Source organism: Gopherus flavomarginatus, chromosome 5 (assembly GCF_025201925.1).
Source record: "Gopherus flavomarginatus isolate rGopFla2 chromosome 5, rGopFla2.mat.asm, whole genome shotgun sequence".
NCBI classification, from domain to species: domain Eukaryota; kingdom Metazoa; phylum Chordata; order Testudines; family Testudinidae; genus Gopherus; species Gopherus flavomarginatus.
This window is the reverse complement of record NC_066621.1, coordinates 47,064,701-47,085,717: the sequence shown is the minus strand read 5'-3', so window position 1 is coordinate 47,085,717 and position 21,017 is coordinate 47,064,701. Positions and strand designations below refer to the sequence as shown.

Genomic DNA, 21,017 nt, shown 5'->3' with positions numbered 1-21,017 from the left:
ATGTGTATGTTGTTGGGGGTTGTTAGAATCAGTACTCATGTATTTACCAAGGGGGGAGCAATTTTTCTTCTTGTTCTAACTTGCAGCCAATTTGCAGTCTCTGCAGCAGCTGCGTCTTCACAGCAATCTCCTGGTGACTGTCCCCGCATCCCTTGCCAGCCTTCCCAACTTGTCCAGGCTTGACTTGCAGAACAACAGGCTCCGCTCCATCCCTCCTGAGATCCAGCACTCTCCCTTTGTGCACCTGCGTGGCAATCCGCTAGGAGAACCTGAGATCCCTCTGCAATCTGGTAATTGCATCTCTGGCTTGACTGCATCTCAGACAGCTGCTCCTAGGCTCTAGCAAGTGTCACAAGCTGGTGTGTGAATGTGATTGATGGAGATGAGGGGGAGAAAATGGATCATTATTGATATGGCATCATTGCAGGTCTATTTTGCACTGCACAGACAAACAGAAGAGTGAGCCCCTCGCTCAGAGTTTAAAATCTAAGTCAGATGTGGGCTTCGTTGTACTAGCGCAGGGATAGGCAGCCTATGGCACGTGTGCTGAAGGCGGCACGCAAGCTATTTTTCAGTGGCACTGACGCTGCCCAGGTCCTGGCCACCGGTCCGGGGGGCTCTGCATTTTAATTTAATTTTAAATGAAGCTTCTTTAAACACTTAAAAAACCTTATTTACTTTACATATAACAATTTAGTTATATATTATAGACTTACAGAAAGAGACCTTCTAAAAACCTTTTAAATGTATTACTGGCAAGCAGAACCTTTTAAATTAGAGTGAATAAATGAAGGCATGGCACACCACTTCTGAAAGGTTGTCGAACCCTGTACTAGAGGGTATATAAGGGAGAAGATGGCTATTCAGAAGTTCCTAAACTAGGTTGCCTGTGTCTTCAATTACAGGCTGTACTAGTTCTGTGGGAGGGATTCTAATTTTTTAGTCAGTTCTAAGGTGTAAAAAAATCTCTGGAGATGCTTTTGCTCAGCCTGATCATTGGAAAGGTGTTGCTGGTGATGCAGAGGTGGGGGTTGTGGGAAAGTCAATGGGCAAAAGGAAGTCAGCCTCTTGGGAAGGTCCTCAAGCTGCAAGCAAAAAGATCCCCAAGAGCATCTGCTATTTAGATCGTAAATAGGCAGGGGTAGGGAAGAGTCAGCGATGGCAGTACAGCCTGGCCAACGGCTGCTAAGTGCGGGAAAAGAGATGCATCAAAAGTTCACTGACCTCTGTCCATCCTCCTTTGGAACCCAATCCAAAGCCTGGGGGGAGTATGGAAAATGTTGCACTGACTTCACTGGAATTTGGATCCAGCCCCTGATGAGCACAGTGTTGCAAGAGGAATACTCCTTTATCACCTGCACCCCTCAAATCAATGGACAATATGCATGCTACCCACCCCTGTTCATTTCATTTCTTCTGATTCACTGCAGATGAATCCAGCTCAGAAGAGCTAGGAAGAGTGTTCCTTGTACCCAGTGAGGACAGGTATTTCACACAGTGTCTCTGTTGTTTTTGTTACTATTTATTATTTTGTATTGCAGTAGCACTTAGATGCCCCAGTTAAGAATAGGGTCTCATTCTGCTAGGTGCTGTACATACACATTATTTGGGATAGTCTCTGCCCCAAATTGTTTCCAGTCCAAATAGACAAGTCAGAGTTTTACTCCATTACATGCAGGGAGTTCCTCTTGCCAGTCACAAACACAGGAAAGCAATGGTTGAATGGCGTGTGATGTCACTGGAAGACAAGTTGAGTGAAGTAATATCTTTTATTGGACCAGCGTCTGTTGGTGAGAGCAACCAGCTTTCACACTACACAGAGCTCTTTATCAGATCTGAGGAGTGTCACAGCTACACACAAGATGGAGCAGAGTTTTTTTTTATCAAAAGTAGTTAGTGCATATTCTAAGGGACCAGTCATGTTGAAGTGGCCCATTAACACCCCTATAGTCATAGGATAAAAAGGGGGGTTAGTGCATTACAGATTAAGTTGATCCAATAAAAGATAAGACCTCACCCACTTTGTCTCTCTAGTATCCTGGGACCCACACGGCTACAGCAACACTGTATACACAATGAATGTGAGTCATTGCAAGATGTTATTCATGCATCTCTTCTTTTTCGTAAGCTTTACTGTGACCCCTGATGGCTGCAAAGTCATCCTGGCCTGCGGCATCCAGTTTTACTTCCCCCCGGGTGCTGCCACCACCTCATTAACAATCCATTTCCAAACGCTGTCGCCTGACCCACAGTGGGTGAAACTGAGGCACCATGACATCCTGCTGAGTGAAGTCCTGGAGCTGCGGCCTCATGGGATTGTATTCCAGCAGGTAAGAACGCATGATGGGCAGGATGGGGCTGAGCAGAACTGTGTGTGTGTTTATAGCCCATCATAGGTCCATATATGCAAATATGACTGGCCAGAAAATCCTTGTTTGTGGCCTGAAAGGATCATGTGGTGGGGCTGCCAGGCCTCAGTATGTTGACTGCTGGGATCTGTGAACCACAAATCACTGCTTGTAAATAGCCCCAAGGATCAAACTTGAAAGGGATTCTCAGCACTAGGGCAAATCCCCAAAAGGACAGTGTCTCCTCCCTCAGCAGCACGCTGTCCTCACACTTTTCCCATCCCTTCTGCTATGATGCAGGCTGTTCTCTGAATGAGAACCTCCTCCCTTCCAGCTCATGAACTCCTCCTAAGGGGAGAGCTTGCTCCTGGGGGTGACCTCCATCTGCCAGGAAAAGGACCCATTGATGGACGCTTACACGAATACCCCTGTGAAGCCAGTCTTGGCTAAGAGGAGCTCACTGGCCTTTCTGGGAAACCATTGCACAACATCCCCACCTAAGCATTGTCTGGAGCGTAGCCAGGAAACTGGGGGCAGCTGTTCTAGCTGACTTCAGGGCTGGTGGGCTGCAGGAGAGATCAGTTTTCATAACCACTCCCCACTCTGCCTAAAATCTGCCTGTGGTAGATTGCACTTACTCCTGTGAGCATCCCCCAGTGTCTGGGTGTGGTGTTGCTGGCCTTGTCAGCTCCCAATGCCCCCGGCAGGCTGTCAGCCTACTTCTGTGGGTCTTCTGTGGCTTGGCCGGGTCACGCAGCTCAGATCCTTTCTAGGGTACAGCCAACTTGGATGGAAGCAGTCCCTTGCCCTTCAGGGCCACTCATAAATCAGATGGTTTCTTACCTTTCTGGGGCTTAATTCCCTCCCCAGAATTAAATCAGCAGGGTTCTTCCTGAGCTCCACATGCGGATTTGTAGCCAGCAGTGGGCTCTGGCCTGTAGCCTAGGGAGCATCTCTCCTCATACCACCGTCTCCAGCCAGGAGCTACCTTGCTAGCAGCAGGCAGCTCCTTTTCTTTTGGCCTTGATTGGGTGTTGCTGGAGAAGAAGCTTTTATTGTTCTCACAATGGCTGTTCCTGCGATGCTTCCCTAGGTAAGCCTAGAGATCTAGTGCTCGCTGCTCTTTTCCTCTCAGAAAGCTGTTTCCAGGGGTGGTGGGTAGCAGAGCAATGGGGCCTCCAGCGGGGAGTGGAGAGCATGGAGGTTTGTCACACCCCATTGCATTGGCTTCCCCTGCTTGCCCAGGTAAGAGTGTCTTTAGAGTAGGGGTGCCGTTCTGTTGGTGTCTCATTGGTTGGTTGGTTGTCCCCTGCCAGGAGGTGCAGATCTGGATGCCTTACGCCTCCCCTCAGACGCTGCGTGAGCGAGAAGTGGTAGTTCGGACCTTCAACGGGCAGAGCTGGAGCGACCTGCAAACCAAGGTGGAGCGGAGAGGAAAGCCGAAGGTGAGCAAGTTGGATTAACTCCTGGTCATAGGCAGGAGATGTGACTTGCCCTACAGCAGGGGCAGGGCTTGACTTTTTCCAGTCTCCAGGGCTAGCTTGGAAGCTTCTCATGAACCTGAGATGTGTGTCCAGTTGGTATAAAGGGATTGCACCTGCAGCCCTCATCTCTAATACAGAGGGGTGTAGCTACTATAGCAGGGTCTCTCAGTGGTGGCCCCACTGACACTTTTTATTTTAACCTAAAATAATTAATTAACTTTAGGAAAAACAATTAAATATGCACAGATTCACATCCAAATCACTTCATTGTGTATTTGTAGGGTTTTTTGACAGACTCAATAACAAAAATAATGCTGCCTCACCTTTTGGCCCTCCTGTCCCATCCAGGGCTTAGTGGGTCCTTGGGCTTGCTGTGAAAAGTGATATTTGTTAATATCACTGATCACTTTTGATAGCCCTCCAGGCAGCTACTAAGTGTGCTGTGATATTAACAAACATACAAATATCACTTTTCACAGCAAGCCCCAGGACCCATTGAGCCCCAGATGGAGAGGCCGAAGGGGGAGGCAGAGGGGGTCTGTGGCAATGGGGCGGGGATGGATGCAAGGCCAGGAAAGCAGAAGGGTCCAGGATGTGGGGGGAATGGATACAGGACTATGGGAGGTAGTAGGGACCAGGGACAATGGGGGTAGGTGTTGGACCCCACTGTTGCATGGCCAGAGCCAGGGCCTGGTGTCTGCTGCCATGCGGCCAGGGCCAGGGCTTAGTGCCCGCAGCCAGAACCCAGAGCTGGGGACAGGAACTGCATGGCTGGAGCTAAGGATCGCGGGCTGCTGCCACGCAGCCAGAGCTGTGGGTCAGCGCCCAGGGCTAGTGTCTGCCACTGCACGGCCAGAGCCCAGAACTGAGTGCCAGAGCCCAGGAGAGTGTGGCTGGAGCCAGGAGTCAGCACTTGATGCTGCGTGGCTGGAGACAGTGCTTGCTGCTACATGGCCAAGGCCAGGGGTTGGCACCCAGGGTCAGCTCCTGCCACCGCGTAGCTGGAACCTGGGAACAGAGCTATGGGTTGGTGTTTGCTGCCTTGCAGCTGGGACAGGGGATCAGCACCAGGTGCGAGGGCTGTGTCGCTGGAGCCTGGGGCCAGAGCCTGCTACCGCACGGCTGGAACTGGGGGCTAGAGGCCAACTGAAGCTCCATGACTGGAGCCAGGGGTCAGCACCTGCTTCCTTGTGGACAGAGCCAGGGACTGGTGCCCAAATCCCAATGCTTGGAGTCCCGTTGCCCTGCTTCTGGGGCTGGGAGTTGGCACCTGTGGCCAGCGTCTGCCGCCACACGGCTGGAACCGGGGGCTGGAGGCTGAAGCCCCACACCTTGAGATCAGGGCTGTGTGGCCAGAGCTGGGGCGGGGTCAGTACCCGTGGTCGGAACCCAGGGCTTCACGGCCAGGTTCCTGAAGTCCCACCACTGGAGCCTGCTGCTCAAATCCCCTCCACCCAAGATGGGTCAAGAACTCACCTTGCTCCTGCAACGTTGTGTCCAGGAGCAACAAGGAGGAAGGGGGAGGGTCTGATGCTTTGCCCCATCCCATCACCACCCAGGAGGCTGTCGTGGCCACATGAAAAGCCCCTGGTGCTGCATTTGAGAAATGTTGTCCTAGAACAGGGGTCAGCAACCTTTCAGAAGTGCTGTGCCGAGCCGAGTCTTCATTTATTCACTCTGATTTAAGGTTTCATGTGCCAGTCATACATTTTAACATTTTTAGAAGGTCTCTTCTATGAGTCTATAATATATAACTAAACTATATTGTATGTAAAGTAAATAAGGTTTTTAAAATGTTTAAGAAGCTTCATTGAAAATTAAATTTAAAATGCAGAGCACCCTCGGACCGGTGGCCAGGACCCGGGCAATGTGAGTGCCACTGAAAATGAACTTGTGTGCTGCCTTTGGCACGTGTGCCATAGGTTGCCTACCCCTGCCCTAGAGACTACAAGCTCCGGAATGCAATTTTCCATCTCCAGTTTAGCATTGGACTGAAAGATCTGCTGGGGTGGGACTTCATCTTACTCCTTGTTTTGTGAAGTGCTGCAGGGTACTGTGCTAAATTCAGTCTGTGCTCTCCCTACTACTCTACCAGCAATCAATCCTGGGAGCACAACATGTGCTGTAGGCTCTCATGTCCAAAATGTCTAGGCTGCTTCTGCAGTCTGTGCAGTGTGACTCCCACCAGGAGTAGGGTATGAAAAGTCCCCTCAAATGCCAGCTCTGATGGTGAAAAATATCTTCTCAGGCCTTTAAGAAAATAGGCTTTATTGGTGGTGCTTCTTTGCATCTAAATGTGTGCAATACATCTGCATATATACCGATGAAACATTGTGAGCCGTTGATTTATTTTTTTTCAGTGACTCCATTGACTTCAACTGGTGTCAATCAGTGTGTCTGAAAGATACTGTAACATGTCACTCAGCTGTGTCTTCTTTGTTCCCCACCTTTTTGTAACAGAAGCACATGGCTTGCTGTAGCATCCCCCATTTCTCCTGGTTCCTGGTCGTTTCTCGGCTTGTGGAGAATAAATGCAGTGTCCCATCAGAGGGGACGTTGCTCTTTTCCACTGTGGATCCAAGCATCAAAGTGACCTTCCCTCCTGGAGTCACAGAGGAGACTCGGAGCGTCACATTGCAGGTGTGTGTGCATGTTAAAACTAAAACACAAGCTCTGGTATTACTGCTGGCCTATGCTGGAGATGAGTAGGCAATAGGATACATGCACTAAATGAGAAAGAAGGATGAGCCAAGCATCAGCCTGGGAACTGGGTCTGACTTGGCTTTAGAGCGTCCCTACCTCAGTTTCCCCCACTGTGAAATGAACTGGGTCATTAGTTGTCTGGCAGGGGTTAGCACTCACATAGGCCATATGTGAAATATTGTAACTTGTTAGGTTTCTCCCAACAGATTTTGGTGACCTCAGAATGCAGCCACCTACTCTTGTTGGTGGCCGCGATGACAATTTTTCTGAAAAACTTAGTTAATTTCAGGAAAAACAAATAAATATGCGCACATACAAGTCCAAATCATTGTTGTAATAAGGTGTTTTTTTTGCAGACTCAATAATAACAATGTACAGTTGTCTCTATTCTTTACTGGACCTAAACAGAATAGAAACACAAAGAAGGTGATTTGCATGTTCTTGTCTTTTTTTGGTTGCTGTTTCTTTTGCTTTTTTGGTTGCTGTTTTTTGCTTTTGTTTAAGAATTGGTAGCAAGTAGGTCTGCTTCTGTGAAAAGTGATATTTGTATGATTGTTGATGTCAATTTTCACAGCAGCAGACTTGTTAGCTAGCTGGGAGCAGTGAAAAGCGATATTAACAAACATACAAATATAATTTTTTCACAGCAGACTTACTCAGCCCTGGCAAGCTGGAGGACAAATTAAGCCTTGGGTGGGGAGGGAGGCAGCGATGGCCGGGGTGATGAGGGGGGTTGGTGAGCCCAAAGACCAGTAGCTGGAGCCTGCTGCCTGCCACCCCAGGGCTGAAGCCAAAAGCCTGAGGCCCACGGGAAGATGGGGAACTCATGCTGACTGCTCTTCCAGTGTTTTGTGACTCCAGATGTGGGAAGGGCCCATCCCGTCCTTGCAGAGCCCCCCATTCCTTCCACGCCCCCCTGGCCCTCCCCCGTTATTGCTCAGGAGGTTGTGACCATGATAAAAGCCTGTAGTGACCACATTTGAGAAACATAGCACATCTTGCTGAGGTAGGGCCTGGTTTAACACCTAGTGGAGTCAATAGGTGTTAGGTTGGGCCCTGAGTACCTCACATCTCAGTGCTGAATGAATGCCTGCAGCTGCCACTGGCCTCCATTTGTGTGCTGGGTGCTGAGGAGCTCTGCACTCATGCATTATGGCAATAATTTGCAGTGTTCTTCCCTTTGCGTCCCCCACCTCCTGCCACATTCTCCAAGGCTTTGACCTTTCAAGGCTATAACTGTATCTAGGCAGATCACAGTCTAGGGCTTGTGAGACAGAGGAGCTGGCAAAACTAATCCTGTACCCTATTTAAAAGAAACCACAAACAAACCTGTCTCTTTCCCCTCTCCCATACAGCCGTCCTTGATACAGTCCTCGCCCCTCTGTCCTTCTGTGGGGAAGGCTGAATGGGGTTCTGCTCAAAGCTCTGCTACTAAGGCTCTTGATAAGTCAGCAGGCAGCACTGTCAAGGAACGTGCAGCTTTAGCCTCTTGCTTAGTCTCCAAGAATGAAAAGCTGAGCTGGTCTGTCATGTGAGTGAATTCAAAGGGTTAAACTTTACTCGTATTCATGCTGTTCTAACTCTAAAGCAGCGCCGTTTAAGTTAGTGTGAGGTGGTCGTTGTAGCTGTTAAATTAAATGTGTGACAGTAGCATCAAGAAGACTCAATCAGGATCAGGGCCCTGTTTGCTAAGTTTACACCAGTATAACTCTGAGCAGAATATGGTTCAAAGATTAGGATTCACACTCCCACTTGGCAGCCATCCTGTGCCACTCAGTCAGGCCTGGCATTTGAGCAGTTGGGGCCTGTAACTGTGCCTTCTTGGGTCATAAGAACATAAGAACGGCCATACTGCGTCAGACCAAGGGTCCATCTACCGACAGTGGTCAATGCCAGGTGCCCCAGAGGGAGTGAACCTAACAGGTAATGATCAAGTGATCTCTCTCCTGCCATCCATCTCCACTCTCTGACAGAGTCTAGAGATACCATTCCTTACCCATCCTGGCTAATAGCCATTAATGGACTTAACCTCCATGAATTGATCCAGTTTTCTTTTAAATACTGTTATAGTCCTAGCCTTCACAACCTCCTCAGGCAAGGAGTTCCACAAGTTGACACTGTGCTGTGTGAAGAAGAACTTCCTTTTTACTTGTTTTAAACCTGCTGCCCATTAATTTCATTTGGTGGCCCCAGTTCTTGTATTATGGGAATAAGTAAATAACTTTTCCTTTATCCACTTTCTCAACATCAGTCATGATTTTATATATCTCTATCATATCCCTCCTTAGTCTCCTCTTTTCCAAGATGAAAAGTCATAGTCTCTTTAATCTCTCCTCATATGGGACCCATTCCAAACCCCTAATCATTTTAGTTGCCGTTCTCTGAACTTTTTTCTAGTGCCAGTATATCTTTTTTGAGATGACGAGACCACATCTGTACACAGTATTCAAGATGTGGGTGTACCATCGATTTTTATATAAGGGCAATAATATATTCTCAGTCTTATTCTCTATCCCCTTTTTAATGATTCCTAACATCCTGTTTGCTTTTTTGACTGTCTCTGCACACTGCATGGGCATCTTCAAAGAACTATCCACGATGACTCCAAGATCTTTTTCCTGATTTGTTGTAGCTAAATTAGCCCCCATCATATTGTATGTATAATTATGGTTATTTTTTCCAATGTGCATTACTTTACATTTATCCACATTAAATTTCATTTGCCATTTTGTTGCCCAATCACTTAGTTTTGTGAGATCTTTTTGAAGTTCGCTTTGGTCTTAACTATCTTGAGCAGTTTAGTATCATCTGCAAACTTTGCCACCTCATTGTTTACCCCTTTCTCCAGATCATTTATGAAAAAGTTGAATAGGCTTGGTCCTAGGACTGACCCTTGGGGAACACCACTAGTTACCCCTCTCCATTCTGAGAATTTACCATTAATTCCTACCTTTGGTTAAAAGACAGGGAACAAGTTCTCAGTCCATGAAAGGACCTTCCCTCCTAGCCCATGACAACTCTAATTTATGTAAGAGCCTTTGGTGAGGGACCTTGTCAAAGGCTTTCTGGAAATCTAAGTACACTCTGTCCACCGGATCCCCCTTGTCCACATGTTTGTTGACCCCTTCAAAGAACTCTAATAGATTAGTAAGACATGATTTTCCTTTACAGAAACCATGTTAACTTTTTTGCCCAACAATTTGTTCTTCTAGGTGTCTGACAATTTTATTCTTTACTGTTGTTTCGACTAATTTGCCTGGTGCTGACGTTAGACTTACCAGTCTGTAATTGCCGGGATCACTTCTTGAGCCCTTTTTAAATATTGGCGTTACATTAGCTATCTTCCAGTCATTAGGTACAGAGGCCGATTTAAAGGACAGGTTACAAATCCTAGTTAATAGTTCCACAACTTCACATTTGAGTTCTTTCAGAACACTTGGGTGAATGCCATCTGGACCCGGGGACTTGTTAATGTTAAGTTTATCAATTAATTCCAAAACCACCTTTAGGACATTTCCATCTGTGACATTTCTTCAGATTTGTTACCTACAAAAGCCAGCTCAGGTTTGGGAATCTCCCTAACATCCGCAGCCGTGAAGACTGAAGCAAAGAATCTATTTAGTTTCTCTGCAATGACCTTATCTGTAAGCGCTCCTTTTGTATCTTGATCATTGAGGGGCCCCACTGGTTGTTTAGCAGGCTTCCTGCTTCTGATGTACTTAAAACACATTTTGTTATTACCTTTTGAGTTTTTGGCTAACCGTTCTTCAAACTCCTCTTTGGCTTTTCTTATTACACTTTTGCACTTAATTTGGCAGTGTTTATGCTCCTTTCTATTTACCTCACTAGGATTTGACTTCCACTTTTTAAAGGAAGTCTTTTTATCTGTCACTGCTTCTTTTACATGGTTATTAAGCCACGGTGGCTCTCTTTTAGTTCTTCTACTGTGTTTCCTAATTTGGGGTATACATTGAAGTTGGGCCTCTATTATGGTGTCTTTAAAAAACGTCCATGCAGCTTGCAGGGATTTCACTTTAGTCACTGTACCTTTTTAATTTCACTTTAACTAACCCCCTCATTTTTGTGTAGTTCCCCTTTTTAAATGAAATGCCACAGTGTTTGGCCGTTGAGATGTTCTTCCCACCACAGGGATGTTAAATGTTATACTATGGTCACTATTTCCAAGCAGTCCTGTTATAGTTACCTCTTGGACCAGCTTCTGCGCTCCACTCAGGACTAAATCTAGAGTTGCCTCTCCCCTTGTGGGTTCCCATACCAGCTGCTCCAAGAAGCAGTCATTTAAAGTATCAAGAAATTTTGTCTCTGCATTTCGTCCTGAGGTGACATGTTTCCAGTCAATATGGAAATAATTGAAATCCCCCACTATTATTGAGTTTTAATTTTGATAGCCTCTCTAATTTTCCCTTAGCATTTCACTACTGAGAATGCCAAATTCAGGACTAACTGCTGAGAAATACGGCAGATCCACCAGTCTTGGAGTGTCTAATCCCTCATAGAATATACCAAACTGGCAACAAAAGTAAACGTCTGCTTCACCACACTAGCTAACAAGAAGTCATAAAAGCAGTTTCCTTAGGTATTCCAGTCCTTGTATTACCACGGAAAACACTAGATTTGGAGATGAATGGTTCTTTAAAACCAGTCTCTTCAAATAAAAGATTCTTCTGATCCCAAAGGACCAACCACACACGCAGGTCAATATATAACTTAGATCTTACCCCAAAATCATGCTGGTACCCGTCCTTCAGTATCAAAAGGTTTATTCATAAAAAGAAAGAAAAATGAGTTAAAATTGGTTAGAGGAATCAAATACATGAACCTCCTTGGTTCAGGCTTGCAGCAGTGATGGAATAAACTGCTGGCTTGGTAAGTCAAGTCTCTGGCTGCTTCCAAATCATTGGAAAGTCATTTGTCCATTGGTTAGAATGCTCCCATTAATATAGTCCAGAGGTTTGTGCAGGAAAGAGGCAAAATGGAGGAATTTCCAGGGCCTTTTATCTCTTCTGCCATATGGCAGGAATCTTATTGTTCTTACTCTTGAAACTTACAGTAACAAGATGGTGGTTGGAGTCACATGGACAAGTCACATGTCCATGCATTTCACCTAGTCATTGCAGGAAGCCATTACCTATACTTCAGATGGAATGTTCATGGGACAGTCCATTCAGTGTAGATGGGTGTCTCCCATGGTCCATTGTCAGTTAAGTGTTTCTTGATGAGCCACTTAATTTGAGTAGTCTCTTCAAGATATGCTGGCTAAATATCTTGTGGGCGTTACCCCAGGAGCAAACATTTGAAATCCAGGTACAGAGTCAATACTCATAATTTCAAATACAAAAATGATACATGCATACAGATGGCATAATCATAACCAGCAAATCATAACCTCTTCACAGACACCTCACTTGACAACCTTTGTACAAGATTTGTTGCAAATATATAACAGTGGTTGCAACAATGATTGATATTGCCATATTTTAATCAGATAACCTCACAGGGCAATTGTCTTCTTTCTGCCTCAATGAACTCAGGTATTCAGGCATCAGATGTTAAGCTGATTTGATTATTGTTCAACCACCAGGTGTTGCCAGTGTCAGCAGAGGAGCTGGCAGAGATCACGGATGATCCACAGTCCAGAGCTGGTCCCTTGCTCTGCCTCTCTCAGAATTCCACTGTGGATTTCCTCAGGCCAGTTAAAATTCAGCTCCCGCTACCTCCAGGGGTTACAGGTTAGTATATGCCCAGAAATGCCAATGGAAAGCTTCTGTGCTAAAATCACAGTAATTGGAAGGTTGTCTTTCAATTTCCCCCAGGGAATTGAGGTAATAAACTAAACTGTGAACAAACGGCACCTTTCAGGGTTTGTGCATTGGACCCTGATGTTCCTAACCACAAAGCTTAGTATATAAGTAGTAGAAGAACTGTAATAGGCTGCTAATGTTTCCCGCTGCTTTCTGAAGAGTATTGGTGGGATAGGTCCTCTTCATCATAAAGGAATACTGACACCAATGCCATCCCATGGAAACGAGATATTCCTCCCTTATTCCAGAGTAACTGATCTAACGAGGTTGGGGAGGTGGGAAAACACTTATACTTTGCCATCTACAGAAAACACTCTCTTTTGATTTAATGCCTTCTGGCTCCCTAAATGCTTAACAAATATTACATACTGTTTAAATGCACAAGAGTAAATGAAAGCAATGGTTTTGGTCCCTGATTCTGATCTCGGTGTGAATCATGAGTGACTCCATTGGAGTTTGAGGTAGAATCAGGCTTTCCAACACTGGCAGTTCAGGAAATGTAAAGATGTAGGTTCCAGTAGTGCTCAGAATACGGATTGATTATATTGTGAACCAACATCGGACTGACAAGCTGCTGTTTAGCTGCAACATTCGCCTAATAAAGGTGAAGCAAAACTGGACTGGGTACATCCTGGTGATGTTTGGGAAGTGGTCTTTTTAATACAGGATCTAGACCAATAAGGGTGATCTCTGGTACATTTCACAATGTATTCAGCAAAAATATTATGGCTATTTTGGATTCCCAGTTCCCATTGATTTTAAGCAGTGCTTTAATCTGTTTTGAAAATCTCAGCCCATCATGGTAGCCAGGCTTACAATGTCTATGCTCCAGTCTTCAATTGTTGGGGATTTTTTGTTTTTGTTTTTTTTTAATGTGCATTTTTGTAGTATAGCCTTTGAGCAATTATTAGTGCTGTACTTAGCCACAGTTTTTCAGGTGCTTCTAGTTAACATCCATTAGGTTTAAAAGTACATGTTTAGCTGGTAACCCAATTTTATTTCATTGGAAAAAATTAACTCTCCCCAAAACATACACATTCCCAGAGCACATGGGTTAAATTAGCACTTGTTGAATCACAGCGCCAGCATTTGTCTGACTTAGTGGCACCTGTTTTGAAGAGTGGGAGAGTGATCCAAAACATTCTCTTTATGATTTTCTGCTGGATTAATCTTAAATGGAGGTCCAAGGAACAGTTTGAAGTATTGGCTAAAATTTGTTTCTGTTGTTGAGCAGACAATAATTGGCCTAGTTCCTCCTCCAATCTATATTTAATTCAAATTTGCTGGCCAAGTGTGCATATAGTGTTGTGCCATAGATCTTGGCAATTGGAGTAATATTTGGAGATATGCAAGCAGTTCAGGTGGGTCAGAGGCATTGTAGGTATCAAAGGGCAAACAGATGGGAGATGGTGTGTTTAAGTTGGATATATTGCCACTTCTTCTTAGACTCTAGACTGAACCTTTCTTTTAATATTGATAGTCAAAATCCCTTTCCTAATCCAGGCTCTCCAAATGATGGGGTTGCTTGCTAGAGTTTCAGGTTAGATAGAGACCAGAGATCCTGGTATGTAGAAGGGGGTTGTTTTTAAATTCAGTACACTTGCTACGCGGGGTATTTTTGCCTCCACAATAGCTCGTTCTTTAGCAAATTGGTAATAATGTGAGTGCAGCACCATGGGAAAGAGAGAGAGGAAAAGGAGCAACCAATTCTGCTTCCAGCTGGAGCCAGTATGGGGCTCAACAGCACGAGGGAAGGAGCCACTGTGCTGCGTGGCTAAGAATGTCTGGCTGATGGTAAAGTTTAAAGTTGGGGAAATCTCAAACCACGTGTTTTGACAGGGAGCTGTACTCTTTGCAAGGCTACTTTAGTTTGTTACCAACATCTCAGAGAAAGGACCTGACCATGTCAATTTTTGATAAAATAAAAAGGAGGACTATGGATAAGGAGGGAATTCCGAATACAGGCTCCTGAGAAGGGCATTCATTTTAATTGTTTATTTTTTTTCCCCCAAAGGGGAGAGGTAGTGCCTGTCATCTATTTAAATTGCTTATTATTTACGTGGCTAATTGGGTAAGGTTATTCTTGACTGTGTTTAATTTCCTTTGGGAATAGGATGCCAAGATATCTGAGGTTTGTCTGTTAACATCTACATGTCCCTATAGGAGAAGCCACTTACAACTAGATCTCCTGGGATCTTCACTGCTTCAGATTTATCCCAATTTGTCCTGTAACCAGAGAATTTGCTAAAGTTGATCATTTGTAGGATGTTTGGAATGGTTCTGGAATTTTTAATAACTGTGAGAATGTCATCGGCATATAGAAAGATATTTATTTTTTAAATATTTTTGTCTTTTTGTTTCCTGAGTCCCTGATTTGATCCCTTGGTGTTGCTGGTCATAGAGGGGCAGCATCTCCTTGCTCAGCCATCTTGGCTGCCAGAGGGTTGTCTAACAGCTTCTGCTTTTGGGGATTTTATAGAAAATCTGGAGATGGAGCAGCATCCGTAATGGTATTTAAATTAAAAGAAGAGAGTTGTAGAACAATCTCTGATGAATGTTATATGTGGGGGAGGGGAAGTGATTCAGTTGCTGATAGTTATGGACTATAGGAGGTGAGGGGGGAGCTGTAAAGCTATGCAGCCACCATTCCCCAGTCTAGAATGATTATTACAGTATCACACAAGAACCCTAATTGAGATTGTGCTAGGCACTGTCCAGATGAGTTATAGGAGAGACAGTTCTTGCCCCAGAGCATTAACAACCTAGCTAGAAGCCAATTTGTAGCTTTTCCCAGAGTGCCTGTTGCTGGCTGCATGGGAGTATAACATAGTCACTATTCACTGAGGCTCGAACTTCACTTCTTGTAGCTTAGGACAGGAAGTGAGGCCTAATGCAGCCAACTGAAATGGCACACACAGACAATTGCCTTGACAATTTAATTTATCTTTGGTTAAATTGATTTCCTGCTCACAGAGACATTTTTCTGGATGAGATGGGGGTGGTGCCTAGGAGGGAACGCTAGCAAATGGAGATGTTTCGCTTGTTTGTCTATTAATTCCGGTTTTCCTTTGATCTCTCTTGGCTTTCTGGTTGTTTCTATTAGTGTAGCGCACAACAGGCTGTGACCTTCCCAGGGGTACTCAGGGTTGTGAGGTGCCTCGCTTCCCCCTGCCCTTAGTGTGAGGAAACTTTGTCTGAATTTGCCATGGGTCAGCTCCCCAACTCTGCTAACTGTGGGCAACACAAGCACTTCCCTCTCAGCCCACAAGGGCTGCGCTATCCCTCTGCAGGTTAGTGATAGGCACACGCCAGCCCCTGAGTCCTCAGAGCATCACCCTGCAGTTTCCAACCCCTGTTCCACTGGAGACTCATAGAATTCATAGATCCACTGCTCCCAAAGGAACAGTACCCCCCCGCCATCCTCCAGCTTGCCAGTTCTACCTCACCTTATCACACAGCACGTAGAGATGATTACAGTGAAAACAAGTACAAGTGTATTTAACACAGAGAAGAGTCACATGATAGCAAGTCTCAGCGTATTAGAAACAAACGGTTGCCTATACAGTAAAATAACTTGCATTCTAGAACCTAGGCTTATTTAACTAGGTACTTTTTGTGTCTTCTAGAGCTAGGCTCACCCCAAATATTTCCAGTGTATTTTAGCCAGGCTTGGCTGCGCCCTTCAGTTTGCCCTTTCAGTGAAAGATCCCGGGTGTAACTCTGTACCCCCAGTGATACCTCCAAGACTCCATTGTCTTGACTTATAAACAGGATGCTCCCCATGCTGGTTTTGTTTTGTTTTTTGGTTTTTTTTCCCGTGAGATTTTTTTCATGTCAACTTCACAATCGTTTAACATTTGGTTCAGTTCTCCACTAGGACATGGACAATACACACATGACTAGACAGATACATGTCTCTTCCCTCCTTCCTGATAGGAGCATGTTTATCACTTTCTGGTGACCTGTCATAACTTGCATACCTTAGGAATGTATTTTTAAGTATGGATACATAACTCCTTAAACAGTATTTGTACATATATCTCACAGTGATTAGGATGATTGCTGTGTTACTGGTTGTTGGTAGAGACTTCACGTGCCACCCTTTGGCACTCGATTATGTAGACATCGGGCCCAGGACAGCCCTTTTAAAATCCTAGGCACCTCCTGTGCCCCCTGCCAGTTGGCATCAAGAGGACCCTGGGACACATGGGGGGGCCCCTGTCAGGATTGGGGCCTTTTTTGTTCCAGGTGCTGTACAAACATATAGGAGTCAGAGGTAGAAAAATACCTCTTAGGTCATGGAATCTATCTGCTTAGAAGGTAATCAAGTGGCTGGCACATTAAGGCTAGGAGTCCCACTGGAACAGCAAATCAGATATTCAGGATATTTTTCAAAGAGGTGCCCTAGGTGAGCCAGAATTTGGCATTCCCAAATGTAAGCATTTGTGGCTTTTAAGGAAGAGGGGAAAAAAAAACCTTACCTAATGCTCTAGCTGCTCTGCACTTGGATTTGTAAAGCAACAAGTGAGGCAAAAAAAATCCATGTTCATCTAAACCTAAACAGGCTTGTCTCTTGATTGTAGGTTTCACCCTAAATCGCTCCAGGCTGCATCTTCTTCACGGCAACCTGCAAGCCCAGACCTGGGATGACATCACCAATCAGGTTGTTCTGGAGTTCACCCACCTTTACGTGCGGTTTGAAGTCACCCACTTCTCCTGGTGAGCTCTGACCCACTCACAGACAGTGTTTGAAGGAGAGGCTAGAAGGTGTATGGCTGCGCCTTTCCCCAGACCAGGGGCCGTGCTGCTGCTGTTGCCAGTTTCCCTTCCAGCACCTTCCCAGGGTTCTTCTTTCTCCTTCAGAAGGATAGAATGCCATAGCTTTATACCTCCAGTTAATACTCCCAGTTCCTCAGCACACAATACAGCCGCACTGGAAAAAAAAGCTGGTTTTGTGTCAGGGGCGGGTGGGGGGGAATGTTCTATTTCTCCTCCCTTCACGTCCCACCCGATTGCAGCGAGTAGATTCGTGGTTTCCCTTGTAGGCCAGGTTGCTTTAAAGGGGCCATGCTCAAGCTAGTCCATTCCCACTCAGAACCGATATCCATTCAGTAGTAAAGTTCCTGGTCACCACTCCTCCCAGCTGCTGGAATCCTTCCCTCGTCCATAGGCGGCTGATGCAACCTTTGCCCCTTATTTGTAAGTTCTCTCACTCTTGGGCTGGGAATCTGCTTTTTGGAGGATAACCTGTGTCAAGGGGACAGGATGGTGCCTGCAACTAAGCTTCCTCAAAATTCAGATGTTTTTCCTAATTTTTGTCTTTTCCCCTTTAATAAAAAGGAAGTGTCACTTTCAGATCCACCCCCCCAGGTTCCCATCCTTGCCCTTGGCTTCTCTGCTGGCAGAGGAATCCCTCCCTATTTGCTCCCTTCCCCAGGTACTGGCTGTGGTATACCACCAAGACCTACGTCGGCGGCATTGCCAGGAAGGTGTACGAGAGGCTGCGCCTGTACCAGGTGAACTTCATAGCACTGCAGAGGAAGAAGGACCCAGAGCAAGTCTTGCTGCAGTGTGTCCCCAAGAACAAGGTACTGCACGCGCTGCCCTGCCAGGGGGCCTCAATCCAGAGCTGTTGGAGAGGGTGTGATTGATTGAGGGTTCTTGTTGCAGTGGTGGGTTTTTGTGCTGGGGATACCTGTGTGAAATACACTGCTGTCTGGTGCAGTGATCACCAGTCTAGTTCAGCGACTTAATGGTGAAAGCTGTGCTGTCCCGGTATAATCCCCTGGGCTGCACTTACATATAATTCTTGTGCATTGGGCTTCAGTATTGAAATAAAACACATAGATAAACACCGGAAGGGAAACTTCAAGCCTTGGGCATCAGGGGTGAAATCCTGGCTTCAGTGAAGCTAAAATAGCAAGACTCCTGTTTGACTTAAGTGGCGCCAGGATTCTGTTTTCCTGACAAGGAAGTTGGTCCCAGAGTTCACTCGTAGGATATTACAAATCCATATGCAGGATGAGATATGCTGCACAGCGTCAGCCTAACTCAACCTGTCTTTGAGAAGTAAGAGTTTATAATCTTTGGGTATTTGCATGCCGCTACCCCATGATGAGGCTTTCAGCAGAGGCACAACAATCCTGGCCTCAGCTAAGTGGCATTGCAGCACAGGAGTAGTGTGCAAAAGATCTCCCCACGACTAAACATTCAGGGAAGAGGAGAGTGAATAACTTCTTGGTTTTGAAGGGTTACTGACAGGTAAAATCAGTCTGCTCTAACACCCAGACACTATAGTTTCTAATGATGCCAAAGGACTTTTAAACCTCTGATTGCAGCATTGTTGTTGTCACGTTGGTCCCAGGATCTAGACTCTTCTCTGTGGTATCTGATGACAGAAGAAGGAGTAATGGTCTCAAGTTGCAGTGGAGGAGGTTTAGGTTGAATATTAGGAAAAACTTTTTCACTCAGAGAGTGGTGAAGCACTGGAATGGGTTACCTAGGGAGGTGGTGGAATGTCCTTCCTTAAAGGTTTTTAAGGTCAGGCTTGACAGAGCCCTGGCTAGGATGATTTAGTTGGGAATTGGTCTTGCTCTGAACAGGGAGTTGGACTAGACGGCCTCCTGAGGTCCCTTCTAACCCTGATATTCTATGATATGAGAGACAAAGTAGGCATGGTAATATCCTTTATTGGACCAACTTCTGTGGGTGAAAGGTACAAGCATTCCAGCTACGCAGAGTAGTTCTTCAGGTCTGGGGAAGAAAGTCGAGAGAGTCTGAGCTAAACAGAAGTTTGGCCCAACTTGTTTTTAGCTTAGACACTCTGCTTCCTTCCCCAGAGCTGAAAATGGAATTAGACCAAGCAGTTTACAATGGATATGCATCAGCACCCTGCTCGTGTAAGAAAAGGAGGGCCAGTTGGACTTGGGCAGTACCATCCACTCTGGCACTGTCATAAACAGATAGCTAAGGGTTAATGTTCTTTTACCTGTAAAGGGTTAACACAGGGAACCTGAAACACCTGACCAGAGGACCAATCAGGAAACAAGACTTTTTCAAATCTAGGTGGAGGGAAATTTTGGGTGTGAGTTCTTTGTTCTTTGTCTTGGGTATGACCTTCTCGGCTCTGAGAGTGATCTTTCTATCTCCTGGCTTTCTAATCTTCTGTTTCCAAGTTGTAAGTACAAGGATAGTAAGACAACAGGTTTATATTGTTTTTTTGTATTTACATGTGTGTAGTTGCTGGAGTGTTTTGAATTGTATCCTTTTTGGATAAGGCTGTTTATTCATTTTTTCCCTTTAAGCAATTGACCCTGTATATTGCCACCTTGATACAGAGACTATATATTATGTCCTTTTTCACTCTTTTTATATAAAGCTTTCTTTTTAAGACCTGTTGGAGTTTTTCTTTAGTGGGGACTCCAGGGAATTGAGTCTGCAGCTCACCAGGGAATTGGTGGGAGGAAGAAGTCAAGGGGAAAATCTCTTTGTGTTAGATTTACTAAGCCTGACTTTGCATACCCTCTGGGTGAGGGGGAGAGATTAGATCTCTCGGTACTTGTGTTTCCAGGACTGGAAGCAGGGAATCTCCTAGGGTCGTCCAGGGAGGGGAGCCTGGGAGGAAGTACAAGGAAACAAGGGGAGGGGGTTATTTCCCTTTGTTGTAAGACTCAAGGCATCTGAGTCTGGGGGTCCCCCAGGGAAGGTTTTGGGGAGACCACAGTGAGCTAGGCACTATATAATTCCTGACTGGTGGCAGCAATTACTAGGTCCAAGCTGGTAACTAAGCTTGGAGGTTTTCATGCTAATACCCATATTTTGGTCGCTAAGGTCCAGATCTGGGAAGAAATGTTATGACAGGCACTAGTCCACTATGGGTTGGAATAGTTCAGACCATGCTGGTATTTGGTCCTGCTGATAGCAAGGCAAACATAAGTAGTTGCTTCTGCCCCACCACAAACCGTGGAGCACACTTGTGTGCATGAACTCCATGTGTTTTATAAGCATGCCAGGGGAGCCATGTGATTCTTAGCTACAGTCACTTTTTTTTATGACAGATTAGACTTTTAGAGGAATGGTGGTTTTTTGTTTTTGTTTTTCTCTTGGAAAAATAATCTCTTTCCATTGAAAGTGCAAGAGAAAAATGTCTTGGACCTATGTCAGTGGATGAAGGGGCAGTGAATGTGCAAAGCCTAAACAAACCCCCGTGTCGCTTTCATCCCTGGCAGGTCGATCCTGTTCTGGGAAAGCTTCATGACCGCTACCAGGGCCCGGAGCCCTCTGACATTGTGGAGTTGTTTGAGGGAGAGCAGTTCTTTGCAGCCTTCGAGCGAGGCATCAACATCGATGCCGGTATGGCGGAGCCTTCTTGTCCAATCTGCCCTCCCTCTTTCCTCTGTCGCTTTCACCTTCAGTTCCCTCCCATTCTGTATTTGCTTAGTGCTGGTCTGGCAAATGGAGCTTAGCACTGCTGCCTGTGCTGATCAACCGATGGGCAATGCAGTGGTCCTTCTGCTCTCTGGAGACAGAGTGAGGACATGCTTTTGGTAGTGAATTCTCCCTAGGGAATCACTTTTCCAGGACCATGTGAACTCTGCTCTCCTCATAGCAAACCACAACAAGCCCCAGAGAGCTACAGTCTAGTGCAGTGTATTTATTCT

The 21,017-nt window shown here is 45.6% G+C and overlaps 1 protein-coding gene across 5 annotated transcripts in view; it reads left to right on the top strand.

The window, feature by feature from the left end:
- Positions 1-21,017, top strand: part of PIDD1 (p53-induced death domain protein 1) — a 38,269-nt gene that overhangs the window by 6,098 nt on the left and 11,154 nt on the right. For all 5 annotated transcript variants that reach the window (XR_007774376.1, XR_007774375.1, XM_050952827.1 and 2 more), the window contains exons 4-12: positions 87-290; positions 1,431-1,485; positions 2,129-2,330; positions 3,665-3,793; positions 6,293-6,472; positions 12,138-12,285; positions 16,941-17,076; positions 17,795-17,945; positions 20,586-20,709. Coding sequence is in view for 3 of the 5 variants with exons in the window: in XM_050952827.1 (XP_050808784.1) it covers positions 87-290; positions 1,431-1,485; positions 2,129-2,330; positions 3,665-3,793; positions 6,293-6,472; positions 12,138-12,285; positions 16,941-17,076; positions 17,795-17,945; positions 20,586-20,709 (1,329 nt within the window). In the remaining 2 variants the exon portion in view is untranslated. The remainder of the gene's footprint in view (positions 1-86; positions 291-1,430; positions 1,486-2,128; positions 2,331-3,664; positions 3,794-6,292; positions 6,473-12,137; positions 12,286-16,940; positions 17,077-17,794; positions 17,946-20,585; positions 20,710-21,017) is intronic.